The sequence below is a fragment of the Rousettus aegyptiacus genome, unplaced genomic scaffold (assembly GCF_014176215.1).
Source record: "Rousettus aegyptiacus isolate mRouAeg1 unplaced genomic scaffold, mRouAeg1.p scaffold_m13_p_6, whole genome shotgun sequence".
NCBI lineage: Eukaryota > Metazoa > Chordata > Mammalia > Chiroptera > Pteropodidae > Rousettus > Rousettus aegyptiacus.
In genome coordinates, this window is record NW_023416309.1 from 22,453,568 (window position 1) to 22,473,998 (window position 20,431).

The 20,431-nt window shown below is 32.2% G+C and overlaps 1 protein-coding gene across 6 annotated transcripts in view; it reads right to left on the bottom strand.

The window, feature by feature from the left end:
- CABCOCO1 (ciliary associated calcium binding coiled-coil 1) overlaps positions 1-20,431 on the bottom strand; it is a 103,021-nt gene that overhangs the window by 54,813 nt on the left and 27,777 nt on the right. For all 6 annotated transcript variants that reach the window (XM_036222322.1, XM_036222321.1, XM_016157301.2 and 3 more), the window contains exon 5: positions 15,779-15,851. In XM_036222322.1, the coding sequence (XP_036078215.1) occupies positions 15,779-15,851 (73 nt within the window). The remainder of the gene's footprint in view (positions 1-15,778; positions 15,852-20,431) is intronic.

A 20,431-nucleotide genomic window follows, 5' to 3' on the forward strand; every position in this document is an offset into this window, starting at 1 on the left:
GGTAAAGTAGGTTGCTGCTCCCTTCTAAATTCTTATTAGTCCAAAGCCATGCTCTGGGAGCTGTGAAACTCCATATTCATCAGTTAAACTTGCCACGTTTGCTATGGTCATTAGCACTTTAAACAAACAGAATAAGCAACTTAAAATAAAACAAAAACAAAATAACAACAACAAAAACAATCTACCTCATATACCCTTATACGATTTCTTTGATCAGGCACAGAGCTAGTTTGTCACAGAAAACTTTTTTCCCCCTCTACACTTCTATAATGTCATTGGTGCTGATGCAGCTGCATAATTTGCATAGAAAGTTGTTCGATTCTGTAGTCAGAATACCAATAAGGTAGCCTGTTTCTAAGCATGTTTATTCTGTCTTGATTGACTCTCCACTTGCATGCTTTTCTGCACAATGCATATTTCAGCCATCTGTCAAACATTCACCAAGCCTTAAGGTTGGCCTAGTAATCAAACTTGAACACGATGGAAACATTGGTATATGGCCCACTACTATAGAACTGTGACCAAATCTTTCTTTTTAAAGAAAGTAATCAATAAAAATATATCACCCTACAGTCTTGCTTGACTTGCATTTGATTACATAAATTTATTTACATTTAAGTCTGCATTCACCAAGACAGAGCTAGCTGTATATTTATAATAAATGACTTCCTAGTTATAAACAACTGTAGTTCTCTATCCACACTAACTGTAGCAGTCCAGCATGATTTCTAGCCTGTAGAAAGGAATCTATTTCGTCATTCTATTAGTTATGCTACCCAGAGTAAGACAGGCTCATCATAAATTTTGGATTTTATTACCAAGGAGAATATTTGGAAGTATAGTTAAGGGAAGAACAAGACAAAACAGTTTAAATTGGAATCATCCAGAAAATCCTAGGAAAATCTGGGATAAATGGTCACATAATTATAATATGGCTCAATCTCCCATCCAGTGCTTAAAAAACTTCATGAAATATCTTTCAACAAAAATCTCATAGTTAAATGTGGAATACTGTCAATGAAGATATAACTTATCACCTCTCAATTCACCACTACGATTTATTAAATGCCTTCTGTTTGCCAGGACCTATGCTAAGAGTTGGTAATACAACAGTAAGGAATGCATGGGCCCCTGCCTTCCCACTTCTTACCCCTTTTATTTCTGGATACATTCATTATTTAGAAAGCGGTTGCATATACTAGTCAAAATCTCCTCCCAGAAGAGCCAGACACTGGTATTTGGTCTGCCATCTGGGAGTTATGCAGACAAGACAAATCTCTTTTTTATTTTGCCAGACCTTTAGATTTGAAAACAGCTATTAAATCTTCTCTGAATTTTTTCTTCTTCAGAGGCCTCTGGTCTTAGAACATCCAGTTTATTTCCTCTGAACACGTTTTGATTTGAATATGTCCCTTTTCAAATGTGGGTTGCTGAACCTTATATAGTCTATTTTAGACATGTCTGGACTTTTTCTCTAAACCAGAAGCTTGGATTATTAATGAATTCTGCTGAGTATGTAATCACAGAATAGAGACATATTGATTTTCCTTGAACCCCATTCATCCCCCTACTTCTTGCTATCTATTAGCCGGATAGTATCTTAAATAATAGAATAAACCTCTACAGCTAGAATCCTTGTTTTTTAGGTTTTATTGTGATCACCCTGGACATTCTGGTGATTTATATAACTCATGAATAATAAAATGCTCATCCTCAAGTAACAATTAAATCTTCATCTGCAGTAGAACCTTTTGCTTTAGGGAAAAAGAACATTGCCTAATCACATAAACATGAAATGCATCTCTTCAAAATAAAACAGGCATTTTCATAATGTTATGCAATCTTTTAAAGTTAAATAAGCAAGAAGAAAAGAAATAATGCTGAATAAGGAAAATAAAAGGAAATGGAATAAAACTTGGATAGTTTAAGTCTTTACTCTTAAAAAATAGCAACATACTTTAATACATTCTGATTGCAAAAAATATTTTCCAGACATATAGACAGTGTAAACAGAAAGTAAAGATTATCTTGTATAACTATCAACATCAAATGACTACTGCTAATAACTTTATGTATGTCCTTCAGGACCTATTCTCTACGTATACATACATAGACATGGATGTAAACTGCAATTACAATAGACACACTTAGTAGTCTGTTTTATTTTCTTTTTAACATATTCTGAATAACTTTCCATCATAAGTACAACACATTGTGAGTACTCATAATGATGACAAAATTATGTTGTAATGAGGCACCTCAAATTTGTAAAACTTCATTCTACAGATAGACATTTAGGTACTTCACAGTTTGAAGGGTTTTTTTCTATTATAAACAAATATATGCATCCATAGTTCTGTCCATTGTCTGATTATCTCCTTGGAATGAACTCAAGGAAGTATAATTGTTGGCTCAAAAGATAATATCATGTGAAATTGCTCTCTGGAAAGCTTACCAAATTTATACTCCTACCATCAGTATATAAGAGTGCTAGCTCACCACACTCTCACAAGTCAATGTGTTGTTTTAATTTTAGAAAGAATCTGATGATTTTAATTTGGGTATCACTTCTTTTAGTACTACAATGCTGAAATCTTTGCATAAGTTTATTGGCTATTTATATATCTTCTCTTCTAAAAACACTTTGTTAATTTTTCCATTAATGTCACTTTTTTCTCTTTGATTTGTAAAAATTCATTATATAAAATATTAAGACTGTTATACCTTTCTGTCATTTATGCTATAAATATTATTTTTAGTTTGTTTGATATTTACTTATGGTGTTCCCTTCCTCAAATATAGAAGTTTTAAATTTTGACGTGGTCAAAAATATTTGTGGCTTTTGGCATCTTACTTTATAGGTCTCAATTTATAATGGGCATTTCCTCTATATATGAAACATTCCCATGGTGCTCCATATAAATAAAGTAGCTCTTCCATAATTAAAAATGAATAATATAAGCATATTCTATTCTAATATCAGTTTTTAATTTTCTGATAATGGTATATTGATATTTTAAAAGGTAGATTCAGATTTTTCAGTGTACACATCAAAATAATGTTCTCCAAATATAATATTTTGGAATTAGCTAATGAAATAAAATGTTCTTTCTTTTAAATTAATTTAGTAAATGATTACTGAATACTAGGTGAATGTATACACAACATAGGGGATTGGTTCCAGACAGCCAGGGATACCAAAAACTACAGATGCTCACGTCCCTTATATAAAAGTGCATAAAACAATGCATAGAGTTGGCTCTCTACATCCTAATCCCAACCAAGAATGGAAAATAATCCTTTTGATCTGTGGTTGGTTGAAACCTTCCTTGGATGAAAAACTTGGGGATACAGAGGACTGATTATGTATTTGTTTTAAAAATCCACATATGTGGACCTGCACACTTCAAACTCATGCTGTTCAAGGGTCAACTGAGAAAAACAAGAAAATCATAATGTCAGTTATCCAGATCTCACAGACCTATGCAATTAGTTCCATGAGATGTAGCTCTATAATTAGAAGGTATTTAATGCTGAGGAAATAAGTAAAAATTAATGTTAGAAAAAGTACTTTTCTTTCCCTTCCTTCCTTCCTCCCTCCCTCCCTCCTTTCTTCCCTTCCTTTTCCCTTTCTTTAATTCTTTAAGAGATATGTTCTTCAAACTGAGCTTGGAGGAAATAATAGGTTTGGGTTGGCAAAAAAAAAAAAAAAAGTTGGAGAGTATTTCAGGTGGTAGGAACACCTTACTTCAAGGCAGAAATAAATAGAAAAGCTGCAATTATGAAAAGACCAACATAACTTAATCAGAGAATTGGTCACAGAGAAGCTGAGATAAATGCTAGTGGGCCAAAGGATGGAAAGACTTGAATGACAGGTTCAAGAGTTTAGGTGCCATATGATCAGTGATGGAAACCATCTTTAAATTATGCTCCTTCCATTTATCAATTATTTTACTGGAGACAGATTCCTTGAATTTCTCTTAAAGATTTATATTTAGGGAGGGATGATTATTTTTCTGTGCTTTAGAGAAAAAAGACTAGGTTGAAGATTGATAAATTGTGTACCCAAGTGTCAACCATTTTCTTTAAATGATGGATTCTAAAGTCAGTTAGTCACACATGTCAGGTAGAGCAGATAGAGTTATTTTAACACAACAATTTCTGATTCATTTTCTTTAGCAACACCCAATGTGAGTAGGTCAAACTACAAATTATGTCCTGTGTGATTTTTCTCTTCCGGCAGTTTGCTAATACAATCATTCAACAAGAAAAAAAAAAGCACCTTTTTTTTTTTTTTTAAGATTAAAAACATCATCTAGATAAGTTTAGATTATTTCAATAGGTACATCTCAAGAGTAAAAAAGATATCTTTAGAGCCACACTTTAGTTGCCTTCCTCCTCTCCAAAATATGATCAGACATGCAATGTTTTTGCTTTTTTTTCCCCATAAAAGGGTGAGTGTTTACATAAGTCTCATATTTTGTTTATTAAAGATACCATATTTTTATAGTTTAAAGAAAGAAAACATAATTTATGTTTCTATCTAGTTATTTTCCCTTCCCCATATCTAACAATTTTTAAGTACAGTGTCATTAACACCCATAATTTGTGTTGGTTTTGAAATAAGGAAGAAAAGCGTGTTTTCTTTATTTTGTTTTTGCTTTAGAAATAAGTGCTCAGAACATGAAATTATATACAATTGACATTCGCTGGTTTTAGAGAGGTCTGAATTTTCTATATTTGTTGACTTTAAGTGGTATTATTTCGGGTTATGAAAGGCAGCCAAAATATGACTCTAGGCAAGGTAACTACTTAGGTATATTTATCATTCTCTTTAAATATCTAAGAATATCGCATTAATAATAATCAGATTCGGCTACAGTCCCACTTGTGAAAATAAGGCCTCCACCAACGGCTGCACAGGCTGTGTGCAACAGACAACTCCATTAATCACACAGACTCCAGCATGAATGGTGCCCCCAGGAATTGTGCAAAGGGGGTTTGTGTGAAAATGTCCATGTTATCGAATTATGAAACATGTTAAGTATGCTGGCTTAAACAGAAATAAACCTACATCTATCTATTACATTTTGTAAATTAAGGAAGCTATTAAAGAAGACAATCTTATGAGGTTTTTACATTCAAACAGAAATGCGTATATATGTGTGCATGTGTTTAAATACGTATAACCTTTGAAAGTAGAAATGATACAAAATGTAATGTATTGTCACATTGGTGAAATTAAACTGAATAAATATTTTTAAAATGTGCTATGTATACATAATTCATAATATTAATTTTATTTTCTTGGGAAAATTTGGGATGTTATAACACATCACCAGATTTTTTCCTCTATAAATGAGTTTTCAGCTAAACCTAGTTTATACTTAAAATTAAAATATGGCAGCAACACAGTTGTAACGTATTTAATTTCATGGATCAAGAGTTCACCTATTTTTTTCTATTCGGTCTTTCATTTTATAAATACTCAGATGATACCCCTCTGTCTGTCTGTCAATATATATAATACAGAAGCATGTTTACATGCCTGCATTTAACTTACAAAATATGCCTCAACACTTCTGGGAATGTACTAGGGAGCAATTTTATTATTGCACGAGTAATATATGGAGACATTTACATTATAAAAGATTAACATAAATCTGAAATATAGAGAACAAAATGTCCCTCTTCACATTCTATCCAATTCCTACTTCCACGCCATTGCCCAAAGGTATGCCATGTTAATGTTAGTATAAATCCTCCTAGTCCCTTTATTATCACTTAAATACATATACCTTTCTATATGTCTACATGTTTATCTGCATTTAAAAATAAATGGAAACACTAGTCATATTGTTTTTCTTCTATACTTTTTTTCATAAACAATTTGCGTGAGACCTCAACTACATAGGGATCTACTGCATTCCTTTTAAAGACTATAGTTTTCTATAGTGTGATTATACTTCATTTAATTTAACCATTTCCCTTCTGATTGACTTTCCCCAATTATTAGTTTTTATAAACCATGCTTTGATGAATATTCATGTATAAATAGCTTTGTATAATATGTCATAGGGAAGATTCTTATAATTAGAATTTTGGGGGGCAGAGTATATTCATATTTGATTTTGCTAATCTGCTATCCAAAGTGGCTTTACAAATTTAACCTCTCACCAACCTCTCAACATGAATTGTATTTTCTTACATACTCATTAATATTGGTTATTAATCAACCTTTGGCTATTAGCCAAATTTTATAGTTGATAAATACTTTTTATTATTTTGAAGTTTTTTAATAACTAGTAAGATTGAATATCTTTATTTACTTAATGATCACATATATTGTCTGTTCATATTCTTTGCCTGTATTTAAATTGTCTTGTTTATCTTTTGCTTATTTTATTTGTAGGAACTATGTGTAGATAAAATATTGTTGACCTGTATTATATTGGTTTGCAAAAGTTTTCTCCAACTTACTTCTTAAAAAATTTGTTCATAGTATCTTTATTAAATATTTAAAAAACTTTAGGTGGCTAATCCTATAAACTTAATCTCACAATTACAAATATTTTCCTCCTTTTTCTCATGTTTCTACATGAGAATTTCAAATTTATTACTTTAAATCAACTTATTTTATTATTCCATTTTTCTCCTCTACCAGTTTAGTACTTATTATTTATGCAATGCTTACTCTAGAAATTTCAATATGAATCCTTAACTTCTTAAATGTTTTTAATTCAGTACTTTTACTTTTCTAATGTCAGAACCTAGAAATACATTAACTCATTTACCTTCCTCTAAATTTAAATGCTATTTTCATTGTTTAATTCTCTATGTATTTTAAAACCACATAAAACACTGGTGTGTTATACAATCAATCTTTATTTAATTTACTTATTATATATTATCTATCTATCTATCTATCTATCATCTATCATCTATCTACGTCCCTAATTTCACCTGTTTATTCTTTTTTCTTTCTTTCATTTTTCATCTAAAATTGTTTTCCTTTTTTAAATTTAATTTTATTATTAGTTTCAAGTATACAGTACATTGGTTAGATAATTATATAGTTTATAAAATGATCCCCCTAATTGCTCTTTTTCTCCTCTGGCTTTCCACCTAACCATTACATTAATGCTAACTACATTCCCTATGCTGTGCTCCCCATCCTCATGACCATCTATCAACTATTAATCTGTACTTCTTTAACCCTTCACCCTATTCTCTTAATGCCCAAACCCATTTCCCCTCGCCATCACAAGATTGTCCTCTATATTTCTGAGTGTTTTTGATTAATTTGTTATTTTTGTTCCTTATATTCCACATGTAAGTGAAATCATATGGTATTTATCTTTCTCTAACTTATTTCACTAAGCATAATAACCTCTAGGTCCATCCATGCTATTGCAAATGGTAGGATTTCATTTTTTTTAATGGTTGAGTAATATTCTATTGCATATATTAACCATAACTTCTTTATCCAATCATCTATTGATGGGCATCTAGGCTGCTTCCATATTTTGGCTATTGTAAATTGTGCTGCCAGGAACATGGGGGTGCAGAGATCTTCATGAATTATTGTTTTGGTTGAAATTGTGTTCTTTATGCCTTTAGTATTTGTTTTAGTGTTTTTCTGTTTGTAATGATTTCTCTTACTTTTTGTATGAAAATATCTCTTAAAATTTTCATTCTTGAAGGGAATTTTTGCTTGGTATAGAATTCTAGATCGAAGGGTATTTTCTTAGAACTGTTTAATGTTCCATTATCGTCTTCTGGCTTTCACTGTTTCTGATGAGAAGTCAGATAACAATCTTACTATACTTCTTTGCAAGAAATACACCTTTTTCTTCACCATGGCTGGTTTGAAGATACTCTACACTTTTTTCAATTAAAATAATTTTATTAAGGCTTTATTTTTTTGAACAGTTTAAGTTTCATAGCAAAATTTAGGAGAAAGTACAGAGATTCCCCAAATACCCCTTGCTCTCATATATGCATAGCATCCTCCATTATAACATCCATCACCAGAGCAGTACAATTGTTATAATTGATACACCTATACTGACACATCATAATCACCCTAAGTTCATAGTTTACATTAGGGTTCACTCTAGGTGTTGTACATTCTATGGATTTGGACAAATATATAATGACATGTATCCATCAGAGTATTTTACCGCTATAAATATCTGTGCTCTACTTATTTATCTTATTAATCCTTTATCTCCACCCAAACCCCGAGCAAATGTTGATCTTTATACTGTTTCCACAGATTTGCCTTTTCCAGAATGTCATATAGTTTTCTTCGAGTTCATTTCTTTCATTTGAAAATATGCATTTGAGGATCCTTCACGTCTTTTCATGGTTTTATAGCTTATTTTATTTATTTATTTATTTATTTATTTATTTATTTATTTATTTAGGCAACCCTTGGTTGACCTTACAGATTGCAAGGACCTTGTCAGTTTATAATCCCTTATTTTTTATTTTTTATGCCTACAGTACCTGGTCTTCCTAGGTGGTCTCCCATCCAAGCACTAACCAGGCCCAACCCTGCTTAGAAATCAGATGGGATCGGGCTTGTTCAGGGTGGCAGCTCATTTCTTTTTAGCACTGAATAATATTCCATTGTCTGGATGTACTACACATTATTAATGCATTCAACTATTGGGACATCTTGGTTGCTTCCAAGTTTCAGCAAGTTTAAATAAAGCTGATATTAAACATCTGTGTGCAGGTTTTTGTTGAGGACATAAGTTTTTACCACCTTTGGTTGAATATATGAGTAGGATCACTGAATCGTATGGTAAGAGTATGTTTAGTTTTCAACACAACTACCAAACTGTCTTCCAAAGTGGATGCTGCATTTCCCACTAGCAGTGAATGAGTTTCTGTTACTCCATATCCTTGACAGCATTTCTTATCACTGTTACATATTTGGGCCATTCTAATAGGTACATAGTGGTATCCCATTGTTGTTCTAATTTTTATTTCTCTGAGGACAAATGATGTGGAACATATTTTCATATCTGTATATCTTCTTTGGTGAGGTGTTTGTTAAAGTCTTTGGCCCATTTTTTAATCAGGTTGTTTGATTTTTTATTGTTGAGTTTTAAGAGTTCTTTATATATTCTGAGTAACAGTCCTTTATCAGATGTGCCTTTTGCAAATATTTACTTCCAGTCTATCTTTACATTCCCATGATATTGACTTTCCCAGACTAGAAGTTTTTAATTTCAATAATGTCTAGCTTATCAGTTACTGCTATCACGGATTGTGCCATCGGTTTTGTATCTTAAAAGTCACTGCTATATCCAAGGTCACTTAGGTATTCTCCTATGTCATATTCTAGGAGTTTTATAGTTTCGTGTTTTACATTTAGGTTTGTGATCTATTTGGAGTTAATATTTATGAAAGGTGCATCTAGATTCATTTTTTTTCTTTTTTCTTTTTTGTTTTTTTGCATGTCGATGCCCGGATGTTCCAGCACAATTTGTTGAAAAGGTTATCTTTGCTCCATTGTATCGCTTTTATTTTTTTGTCAAAGAACAACTGAATATATTTATGGGTGTCCACTTCTGCGTTCTCTATTTTATTCTATCAATCTATTTATCAATACCACACTGTCTTGATTACCGCAATTTTATAGTAAGTCTTGAAGTCGGGTAGTGTTCTATTTTAACATTGGGTTGACAGCTCTGGGCCTTTTGCCTCTCCATATAAAAGTAAGAATGAGTTTTTACTGATATTTATAAAATAACTTGCTGGAATTTTGATTGTGATTGCATTGAAGCTATATATAAAGTTGGAAAGTATTGATATCTTGACCATAGTGAGTCTTCATATCCTTGAACATAAAATATCTCTTCATTTATTTAGTTCCTCTTCCATTTTGCTCATCAGAGTTTTATAGTTTTCCTCATATAGATCTTGTACACATTTTCTTTAGATTTATACCTAAGTATTTCATTGTCTGGGTGCTAATGTAAATAGTGAAGTGTTTTCCATTTCAAAATCTACTTGTTATTTCATTGTATAGGAAAGCAATTGACTTCTGCATTTTAACTCTGTCTCCTGCAACTTTGCTATATTCACTTACTCATTCCAGGGGAATATTTTGTTTATTTATTTTTTATTTTTTTGGTAAATTATTTTCTACATGGATAGTCATGTAATTGGCAAACAAGGACAGTTTCGTTTCTTCTTTCTGAAGTGTATAACTTTTGCTTCCTTTTTCCCTCTTATTGGAATAGCTAGAACTTCCAGTATGCTGTTGAAAAGGAGTGGTACAAGAAGATATCTCTGCCTCATACTTGATCTTAGTGTTAAAACTTTGAGTTCCTCGTCATTACGTATGATGTTAACAGTAGGTTTTTTGTTGGCATTCTTTATTAATTGAGAAAGTTCCCCTCTATTCCTCATATGCTAAGAGTTTATCATGAATGGGTTTGGGATTTTGTCAAATGCTTTTTCTGCAATTATTAATATAATCATGTGATTTTTTTTCTTTTTTAGTTTATTGTTATGAATTATATTAATTGAGTTTTGAATGTTGAACAAGTTTTGTATATATAGCACCAATCCCAGTTGGTCAGGGAGAATACATTGTTATTTGCTAAAATATTATTTGCTAATATTTTGTTGAGTGTTTCTGCATCTATGTTCATGAGAGAGAGGGGTCTGTAGTTTTCTTTTCTTGGAATATCTTTGTTTGATTTTAGTATTAGGGTAATGCTGGCATCATACAATGAATTAAGAAGTATTCCCTCTGTTCCTATTTTCTGAAAGCAGTTGTGGAGAACTGGTATAATTTCTTCCTTATATGTTTGTTATAATTTACCAGTGAATCCATCAGGACCTTAAGCTTTCTCTTTTGGAGAGTTATTATTTATTTACACACACACACACACACACACACACACACACACACACACACACCCCCCTATCTATTCAGATCTTCATCTATATCTTCTTGTGTGAGTTTTGGAACTTTCTGTCTTAGAAGGAATTGGTCCATTTGATTAGATTATCAAATTTGTGGGCACAGAGCTGTGCACAGTATTCCTTTATTATCTTTTTAATGTCCACAGGATCTGTAGTGATGTCCCTCTTTCATTGCTGATATTAGTAATGTGTGTCCTCTTTGTTTCTTAGTTAGCCTTGCTAATTAAGAAATAAGTTTTGGTTTTATTGATTTTTCTCTATTGATTTTCCTGTTTTCAGTGTTATTGATCTCTGCTCTAATTAAAATTATTTCTTTTCTTTTGCTTAGCTTGGGTTTAACATGTTGTTCTTTTTTTTTACTTTCCTAAGGTAGAAACTTAAGTTTAATTTTAGATCTTTCTCGCTTTCATATATATATTCAATGCTATATATTGTCCTCTAAGCATCACTTTTGCTGCATCTTACAAATTTTGATAAGTTGTGTTTTCATTTTCATTTAGTTAAATATTTTAAAATCTCTCTTGAAATGATGTACCAGGTAAAATGTCTTATTTGACCCACTGTTATTAGAACTGTGTTGTTTAATATCTACGTGCTATGGGATTCTCCAGTTCTCTTTCTGTTACTGATTTTTAACAATCCATTGTGGTCTGAGAGCAGACATTGTATGATTTCTATTCTTTCCGATTTGATAAGGTACGTCTTACAGCCCAGAATGCGATCTATTTTGGTGAGTATTCCATGCGAGTTTGAGAAGAATGTGTATTCTGCTGTTATTGGATTAAGTAGTCTATACATGTAATTTATACTCAGTTGATTGATGGTATTGTTAAGGTCAACTATGTCCTTACCAATTTTCTGCCAGCTAGATCTGTGCACATCTGATGAAGGGGTGCTAACTTCTCTAACCACAGTAGAGGATTCTTCTATTTCTCTTCACAGTTCTATTAGTTTTTGACTCATGTAATTTGATGCCTTGTTGTTAAACACATACATGTTAAGTAGGGATTGTTGTGTCTTCTTGGAAAAGATAACCCCTTTATTGTTATGTCATATCTTTCTTTATATGTGATAACTTTCTTTTGCTTAAAGTCTGCTCTGTCTGAAATTAATACAGCTACTCCTGCTTTCTTTTGATTAATATTATTAGTTGCTATAATTTTCTCCATCCACTTATTTTTAATCTATGTGTGTCTTTATTTTTAAAGTAGGTTTCTTGTAGACGACATATAGTTGGGTTCTATTGCACTCTGACAATCTCTTTTTATTGATGTATTTGGATCACTGACTTTGAAAGTGGTTATTTTTATAGTTTGATTAATATCTACTATATTCATTACTGTTTTCCATTTGTTCCCCTTGTTGTTTGTTCCTACTTTTGTCTTCCATAATTTCCTTCCTTTTGTGATTTTAATTAACCTACTTAGGTCTTCCAATAACATTACTCCACTTCTCTGGCCACAATAATTAATCAGGAATGGACACATGACACAAGCACAACCAATAATGTTAACGTTGTGAGGAAGAATGTCTCTTTTTTTCTGGAGTTGCTAAACTGGAGTTGCCTGTGTCATGTCTCCTACCAGTTGAAAGAAGCCTGTCTACAGAGGAATGGAATGAGGCCCAAACAGAGAGAATCAGAGAAAAGAAGTGAGCAATAACTAGGACAGATGAAAGATTGAGACGCATGCATTCATAATATACACATGTACATACACGGTTAGTAACATTGTTTGACTACTTAGATCCAGTTGACGTTAGTCTAGCTTAACCCCAAGTTTTATCAGTTATTTTGAGTGGAATTTCTTTCATTTGCATTATTATCATATACTGTCTTGCTAACTCATTCACAAACTTTAGGTTCGTATCAGATTTCACTTGTTCCTAGAAGCCATCATAAGCCTTAAATCTACAGTTTAGATAGGCTCCTTGTCTTCTATTTGTTTCCATAGTATCATAACATTTTTGGGCCCTATACTGTAATTACTCATTTATTCACCTCTCTCCTCTCAATAGATAGTAAACTCCCTGAGGATGAGAATTGTTGTTTGTCGCTGTGTATCCGTGGGATTTAGTACAAGGCCTAGAGCATAATAGGAACTGGATAACATATGTGGAAGTAATTAATAAACAATTTTATAGCTGCATCATCTCATTTTAGTTGCCTGGCAATAGATACCTGGCTAGAATCATGACTCTGAGTATCTGCTATGGGTTTTTGATCATCACTGTTGGTAATATCCCATAGTGTTTTTATGTGCAATTATTAAATGTTTCCTTTAGTTTTTAGGTAATGAATGCAAAAGACATAGCAGTTCTCAGCTTTCTAGATAGGGGTTTAGGCTAAGGAAAATATAAATTCCCTAAAGAGATTCTGGTTCCCTTATAAGTTGGATGTCAGAGGGTCCGCAGGCTAACTGCATTATCCAAACAACAGACTTGGAGAGCTCCCAGCTTAGATAACTGAAAGGGAGTCCTCAGCTCTTTAAATACAGTGAGTGATATTCATATACTTCATCCACTCAGAAAGCTACATCTACAGGCATTTGATGCCTCCATTTTCTGCTCCATTCTACCATTATCCTAGCTCCTCCTGATTGTTTCCTGGTTTTTACAGTGGTTTACAAACTTGTAAACCACTGAATAAACTACAAAACACATTGCTTATAAAATTATATCTATTAAAAAGATTTCTAGATTATAAAAAAACCTCAGGTCAGGTATAGTGATTTCCTGAAATGTGCCTTCTATAATCTAAGAATAACATGAAATTTCTTGAAAAAGGTAAGTAGAAATAGCTAAAAACAATCATTAAAAAACAAAAAATCAATTTTCTTTAAAACCCTAGGAAAAGTAGGAGTATGATTTATTTATGTCTCTATTAATAATTAAAATTAATATTTAGCAATTATTCTTAGCAGAGATTTATGTGTTTTGTTCTAATCTTCTATCCACAATTAAGAAACTAAATTTCATCAGTGTTATTTAACTCAAACGCTTGCCTGGGAGTTAAATTTGGAACATTTATGCAGTTGTCATGTGGCCCTTGTTTGGTCCCCAAGCACTGAGATCAGCATGAATAATCACATTAGTGGGGCAGGCTCCTGCCTCCTTCATAAAAGGTTGTTAATTAAAAAACAGATATTTGCACCAAGGATTATCAGACACTTCTAAAATTCCATAAAATGTTGTACTATAATAACTGCCTTGGTTAATCTTTTAAAATTCCATCAAGTGGTCTAATTCTTAGAGACACAATTTCCTTTCCTGAAGATTTTTTTATAGCTCTGGTCAGTCTAGGAAAAATACAAAAGACAATGGAAATAAAGGAGCCAATCCCTGTCTACTTTCTCCATTTTATCTTTCCATAAGCATAAATGTCACCTAAATATATCCTTACAACAGAGAAGAAAGGCATGATTGTGCAATTAACAAAGGGGAAAGGGAATTCTTTATGACATTTTTTCTTAATAATTCTAAATATCTGCTTATGTCGAAGCCGCTATCATTTTCTTAAAATTTTGCTGAATAGATGAGATAGAATTGTATTCCAAATTGATAATTATTGCAATGCTGTCACACTATATGATGTAAATTTTGAAACAGAAACGTTTTCAGTGAAACTTTATCCAGTGACAATTTAAGCTACAGTATGAAGAGACTTCAAAGAAGAAATTTTTAGGAAAGTCAACAGCAAAAGCGTTCCTTGTTTTCTTCCAGCTCATTTTTAAAAGGCAAGCATCGGAACAAGTGGAGGATGAGTAACGGTGACTAAAATGTTTATGAAGTAAGCAATTTGTAAACACCAGAAAAACAATACTCTTGAAGACAGAATAGTTGGTACATTCCATCTGGTCTTTAATATCAGGAAAATTATAATGTAAATATCCCCTTATTCACTGTTTATTTCTAAACACAGGCACTACCACCCCATATACTTCTAAACAACGTAGCCTCCTAAAGTAGTTGAAGACCTAGGAAGCATTTTTATGACATTTTTAGCTTCCTTAAGATGATTTCTTATGCAGAATTCATTTCTAGTAATTATACATATGTGATTATATGTAAGGTTGTTTGGAAGTGTCCAGGTAGACCATTGGTCATAGAACTGCTATTCTATGCACTGTCACTGAATCACTTATGTAGTGTTAACTGAGGGACTACTGTGTTCTGCATTATACTGTATGCTGTGGTAGAAAAACAGCACATTGTCCTTGCCTTCAAGGAAATTACAGTTGTGTTGTGTTGACTATATCAATCCACAGACAACAGAAAACCATATAACACAGTGCACATTTATATGCTCATTGGTATGATAGGAGTAGCCAACACTCAGTAGAAACAGATTAATTGGAATAAAATAATAGAATGTGATTAAAGTTTGTTAAATCCTTCCTATGAGATGTGATATAATTAAGAAAGGTTTGCTTCATTGAGGAAGTGAGTTTGAATTAGCCTTTAAAGAATGAGTAGATTGAAAATAAATGTGAAATAAGAAGAGATTTAACTGAATTAATTTATCTCACTTTTCCTGATTTTGTTTGTATGAAAACATACATACCCTATCCAATTGAGCTTTGTCAAATAATTAATCCATAAATACATAAAGTATATGTGATTAACAAAGCTTTTAATGCCAAAAGACAGCTTATTTTCTTAATCCAAAACTCACTTCATGTAATTATTCTTTTTGTAAACTATTACTTGGTTATATTAACACTTGAATAATCTTGACAAGAAGTTGCTTTAAGCAGTTAAAGATCCAGATGCTGATCAGCATGCATTAAGTGATTCAGCTTAATTGGTTCCATCTAGATAAATTACTTACCTCAGTTCCTATCACAATTTCTTCCCTGGTAGAGTAGAACAGAAACTCATATAGCTTGTAGTGTTGAAATAAGCTGAAACATAAAATAAATGTGCAACTCTGATAAATTTGAGGAAAAAAAGCAAATATGTAGGAGTATTTATTAAAGGAAAGTTGTTCATATTTACCTAGCTACAGACATTAAACACTACTGTGGAGTTAATCACCTCCATTATTCTAAAATAAATTGTTCAGAAACGCTAAAAAATTAAAGGTTTACTTTTCTGAGATACTGATAACATAACATAGTACCTAAAATAATATTTGTAAATTAATCTGTGATGATTAGGTAGGTTTGAGATGAAGGAGCAATTAGATTACACCTTGACTTTTCCTGTTTTTACAACTAAATAATGCATTGTCCCAAAATAACACCAAACTACATATTATTTTTCATATTTTGCTCCAAATTCTAGTCAGTTTCCTCTGGTATAAATGGCACTGAACTGTATAATCTATTTCTGTATCTTGCTTCTCACATTTTTAAACTGTTTCAAAATTAAATTAATCTGAGAACACCTGAAAAATGATGCAACATGAACTCAAGTCCATTTTAGAAGATGTCTGATTTTCTTGTAGAAGATCTGATCACACATCAAAGAGAGGAATTAATTTAAGAAAGATAATTTCTTTAATTCCTACCTTAAGATTAGGTTGTCAGTGTGCAAAAATTATAAGGAGCCAAAAGATAGGAGGAGTTCCTTAAAATAAATATTTCTAGGAAGTTTAAAGATCTCAACAATGTATTATTGAGAGTTAAAATTTTACTGAAGGGCTGATTTCTAATATCCTGTTTGTGATAATATTTGAAGTTTTCTAATTCTTTTCCTGCTGGTTGGGAAAATTAATAGACTTATAATACAGCAAAATGCCCAAGAACAAAAAATTGTCTTGGTGGTTTCTCTTTCACTCTGGTGCCTTTTGCTATTTAAGAAAATTGATTTTAATATAACTGAGAAATTAACATTTGCAAAATGTAGCTACAGAGCATGTATAATAATAGCTTCTCCTGAATGCTGTAATGGATCAAAGTTTCAATTCATTTGAAATCAATGAAGAAATCCTCAGGCAGCTGGGTCTCTCTGAGTTATATTAGCAGTTGATCTCACTGCTAACACAATCCATTAAAAAGTGATGGGTGTGCAGACTCAGTCATGGCATTTTGGGGGACAAAAAACCCTTATGTATTCAAATTAGTTATCAACGTTCAGAAAACTAACTTAACTTTTGACATTACTTTGATTTGTTGGCTAGAAAATACATCAAGATTAGTGAAGTCTGATGATTCAATGAGGCAAAATAAATTCAAATTCTCCCTCCCTTACACTGCTTACATAGAGAAAGCTTTAAGGTTGAAAAAGTTATACTGGCAATAACTGATTTTGATTAGAAAAATTAAAGACTGTAGAGTATTTTGGAAATAGTCTGGCCTCCTTTCAGTAAATTAGTGTAAAATTTTCCTTTATCCCAAAGTTAATTCATAAATCTTCCTTCCTGCAATTTCATAATCTTTTAGACTTATTCTCCTCATTGCATATAGTAATTAGATTTTCCTATGCCAAAAGGGAAATTTACTTCTTATAGTGGAAATAAAATGCATGGCTTTGTTGCAGTGATCAAAGATGCAAGGTTGGGGCCAGGCCAGGACTAAGGTGAAACAGACGAAGGGAGGGAAAAACCTCAGAGGCACTTTACTCAGGGGGCAGGTCAAGTTGCCTCCACTGTGTCACACTGGTTCCCACCTTGGTTAAGGTTCTCTAAATATACCAGAGTGCTATTAGATGACCTCCTATAGGAACAAAGTGGCATCCCTGCTATGAGAGTACATTTCTTCCCTCTTCCTTTAGACTTCCAGCTGACTCAAGCCCCTAGACTATGTTAATCATCTTGTCTTAGTCCTAAACCAAAGGGAAAATACCCAGAAAGAAAATGGGTCAAGACGTCTGGCTCCATTCCATGAAGTGTGATACCTTGTTGTGCATGAAGGGACAGTATTGCTTTTCTTATATTGAGTATATGCCTGTGCACATTATCTTCACCTAATTCCCAGGGAATAGTTAGAATACACATTGACAGAATTGAACTCAGACCAGATATATATCTAAATGATTTCTTATATTAAAAAGCTGCAGTAGTATTACATTTATATTTGTATATGTTATATACTTACATATGTATATATTGCACAAGTATATTCCTCAGTACTTACAGTAATGTTGGGAAAAATGTATTCGTTTTCTCGAATCACAGACACATGACAGAATATACAATTTAGATTCTATTTATAGTATCAAATGAGATTTCAATTTTATTGCCAGTTAAATTTCATGTGCTATGGGGTCATGTTCTAAAAACTGCTCTCCCTAAATTGACAAGGGCTTTCACTGGTTGAATAAATTTAAAAGCAAGTTAAACTGAAGCATACTTCTACTTTCAACAATTGAGTTAGCTTCATATTTATAAAATTTCTTCATAGTCATCACAATGAAAAGTACTATATGGTTTAATTGCCACTAAACTTATATTTGTGGATCTATGAGGCATTCTGAGCAAGAGTTATAAAAAAGCACATTTCTCTTTATACAACTTCAATATCAATTCCAGATATCCTACTAACTGACATTTTATTTTCTGTAACAGGTACATTTAAGACGTATAATTTTTTTTTTTGAAATCACAACATAAAGATTTAATAGCATAAAAATAGTTCTGATTTACTTTATGTGACTAATCTCTCAAACATTACTCTTTTTTTGAGAAGACTAGGGATTTCCAGTATGTTGGTTAACCTGGCTAGGTTCTAACAGTGACAGACAGTGACATCTCCTCCTAACTTAGCCATCTTCTGAAATAAAATGCCAACAATTCATTGATGAATATTTGTATAGAGAGATGAAATGAAAAGAGAAAAGAGCCACCAGCTTTCACTATCTAAAAGGTGTCATTCTGACGCCTGCATAGGTTTTGCTGCTATGGTTAACAGTCCTGATGCCCAATATAAACCTCCTGGGCTTAGGGCTCACCTGTAAAAATGTGTTCTGCAAAAGAAACCTGGCAAGTCCAAAGAGAGAAGGGAAAGAAGGATGCCATATAAATGTGCAGAGAATTCCCCTTACTCAGCGATTCCCAAGCCCTGAGAGGCAAAAAGACCTTGAGGAACAGGCTCTCCTCCAGTTCTGGATTTCCACATCCTCTCCCTCTCTCACACAAAGACCTTGCTTTACTCTAATTGATGTGAAGACTATTGTGACTTTTAGTGGGAGACACACATTAGGAGGTATATTTTTATGTTAAGAAATCATATTACATCAAATGTTATTATATAAAAACTTATTATACCATGTACCATTATTAATTCATGCCAGAAACCAGTATATAAACCTTATCATATTAAACACATTAATATTTAAAAAGCTTCCAGACTACAACCAGGATTCACGCCAAGCAAATTGTGAGCATGTCTAGGAAATCATGCAGCATCCTTTATTTTGGAATTTTAAAATTTAAAGTTAGAAAACACTGCAGTATACAGTATTAAAGGAATAAAGATATTCCGCAGAAGCTTCTAGTTAGACAAAAGAAAGATTTTTACCAACTCTTGTTTAAATATTGTCAAACTCTAAAAATGTCCCCTGGGAGAGATGCATGACTCTAATGCAGGCATTATGACAGATTATATAAAAAGATAGATTTCTTAGTTTGGCAATGAAGAATCACTGTAATAAAAATACTTTATCTCCTTATATCATTTTCTAAGCAAAAAGAAATACCTACTGATTTAATTGGTCAATACCACAAAATACTTTGGGGCACATAATAAATTTCAGGAAGTATATAAATAAATCTCTTTAATTTCTAGTACAAAGCATTTAAAATAAAATTTCAAGTGGAAATAAATGTTCCTATTTATTAATTGATTGATCTATTGCTTTTGACTAATAACTAAGGGCAGATGAAAATTTTTGCTCAGTAAATAAATATAAATATTAATTTTCTTTTTACATGTGTTTTTTTTATTTTTTTAAATTAAGTTTATTAGAGTAACACTGGTTAATACAATTATATAATTTTTTAGGTGTACGTTATCACTTGACATCTATATACTCTATTGTGTGTTTAGCACCCAAAGTCCAGTTTCCTTCAGCTACCATATATTTGATTCCCTTAACCCACTTCACTCTCCCCCTAAACCCTATATTTGACCTCCTTTACCCTGTCTACCTCCCTCCTCTTCCCCCACCCCACTAGTAACCACTAGTCTATAGTCCTCTGGTAACCACTATCCTATAGTCCATGTTCATAGTCTCTGTTCGTTCGTCCTGTTCATTTTTTGCTTTTAGGTTTATATCACACATAGAAGTGATATCATGTGATTTTCAACTTTTTCTGTCTGGCTTATTTCCCTTAGCATGGTTATCTCAAGGTCCATCCATGTTGTTGCAAATGTTGCTTTTTAAAATGCAACATTTTGATGTCAAGGCCAACTACCTAAAATACAGAGTCTATTATAATCAAGTCTGATATATCTTAAAGAATAATTTTATTCATAAAGTGATATAAATTAGTAGAAATTTAGAGTAAAAAGAAATGCTTCAGTAATTTATTATAATTCTA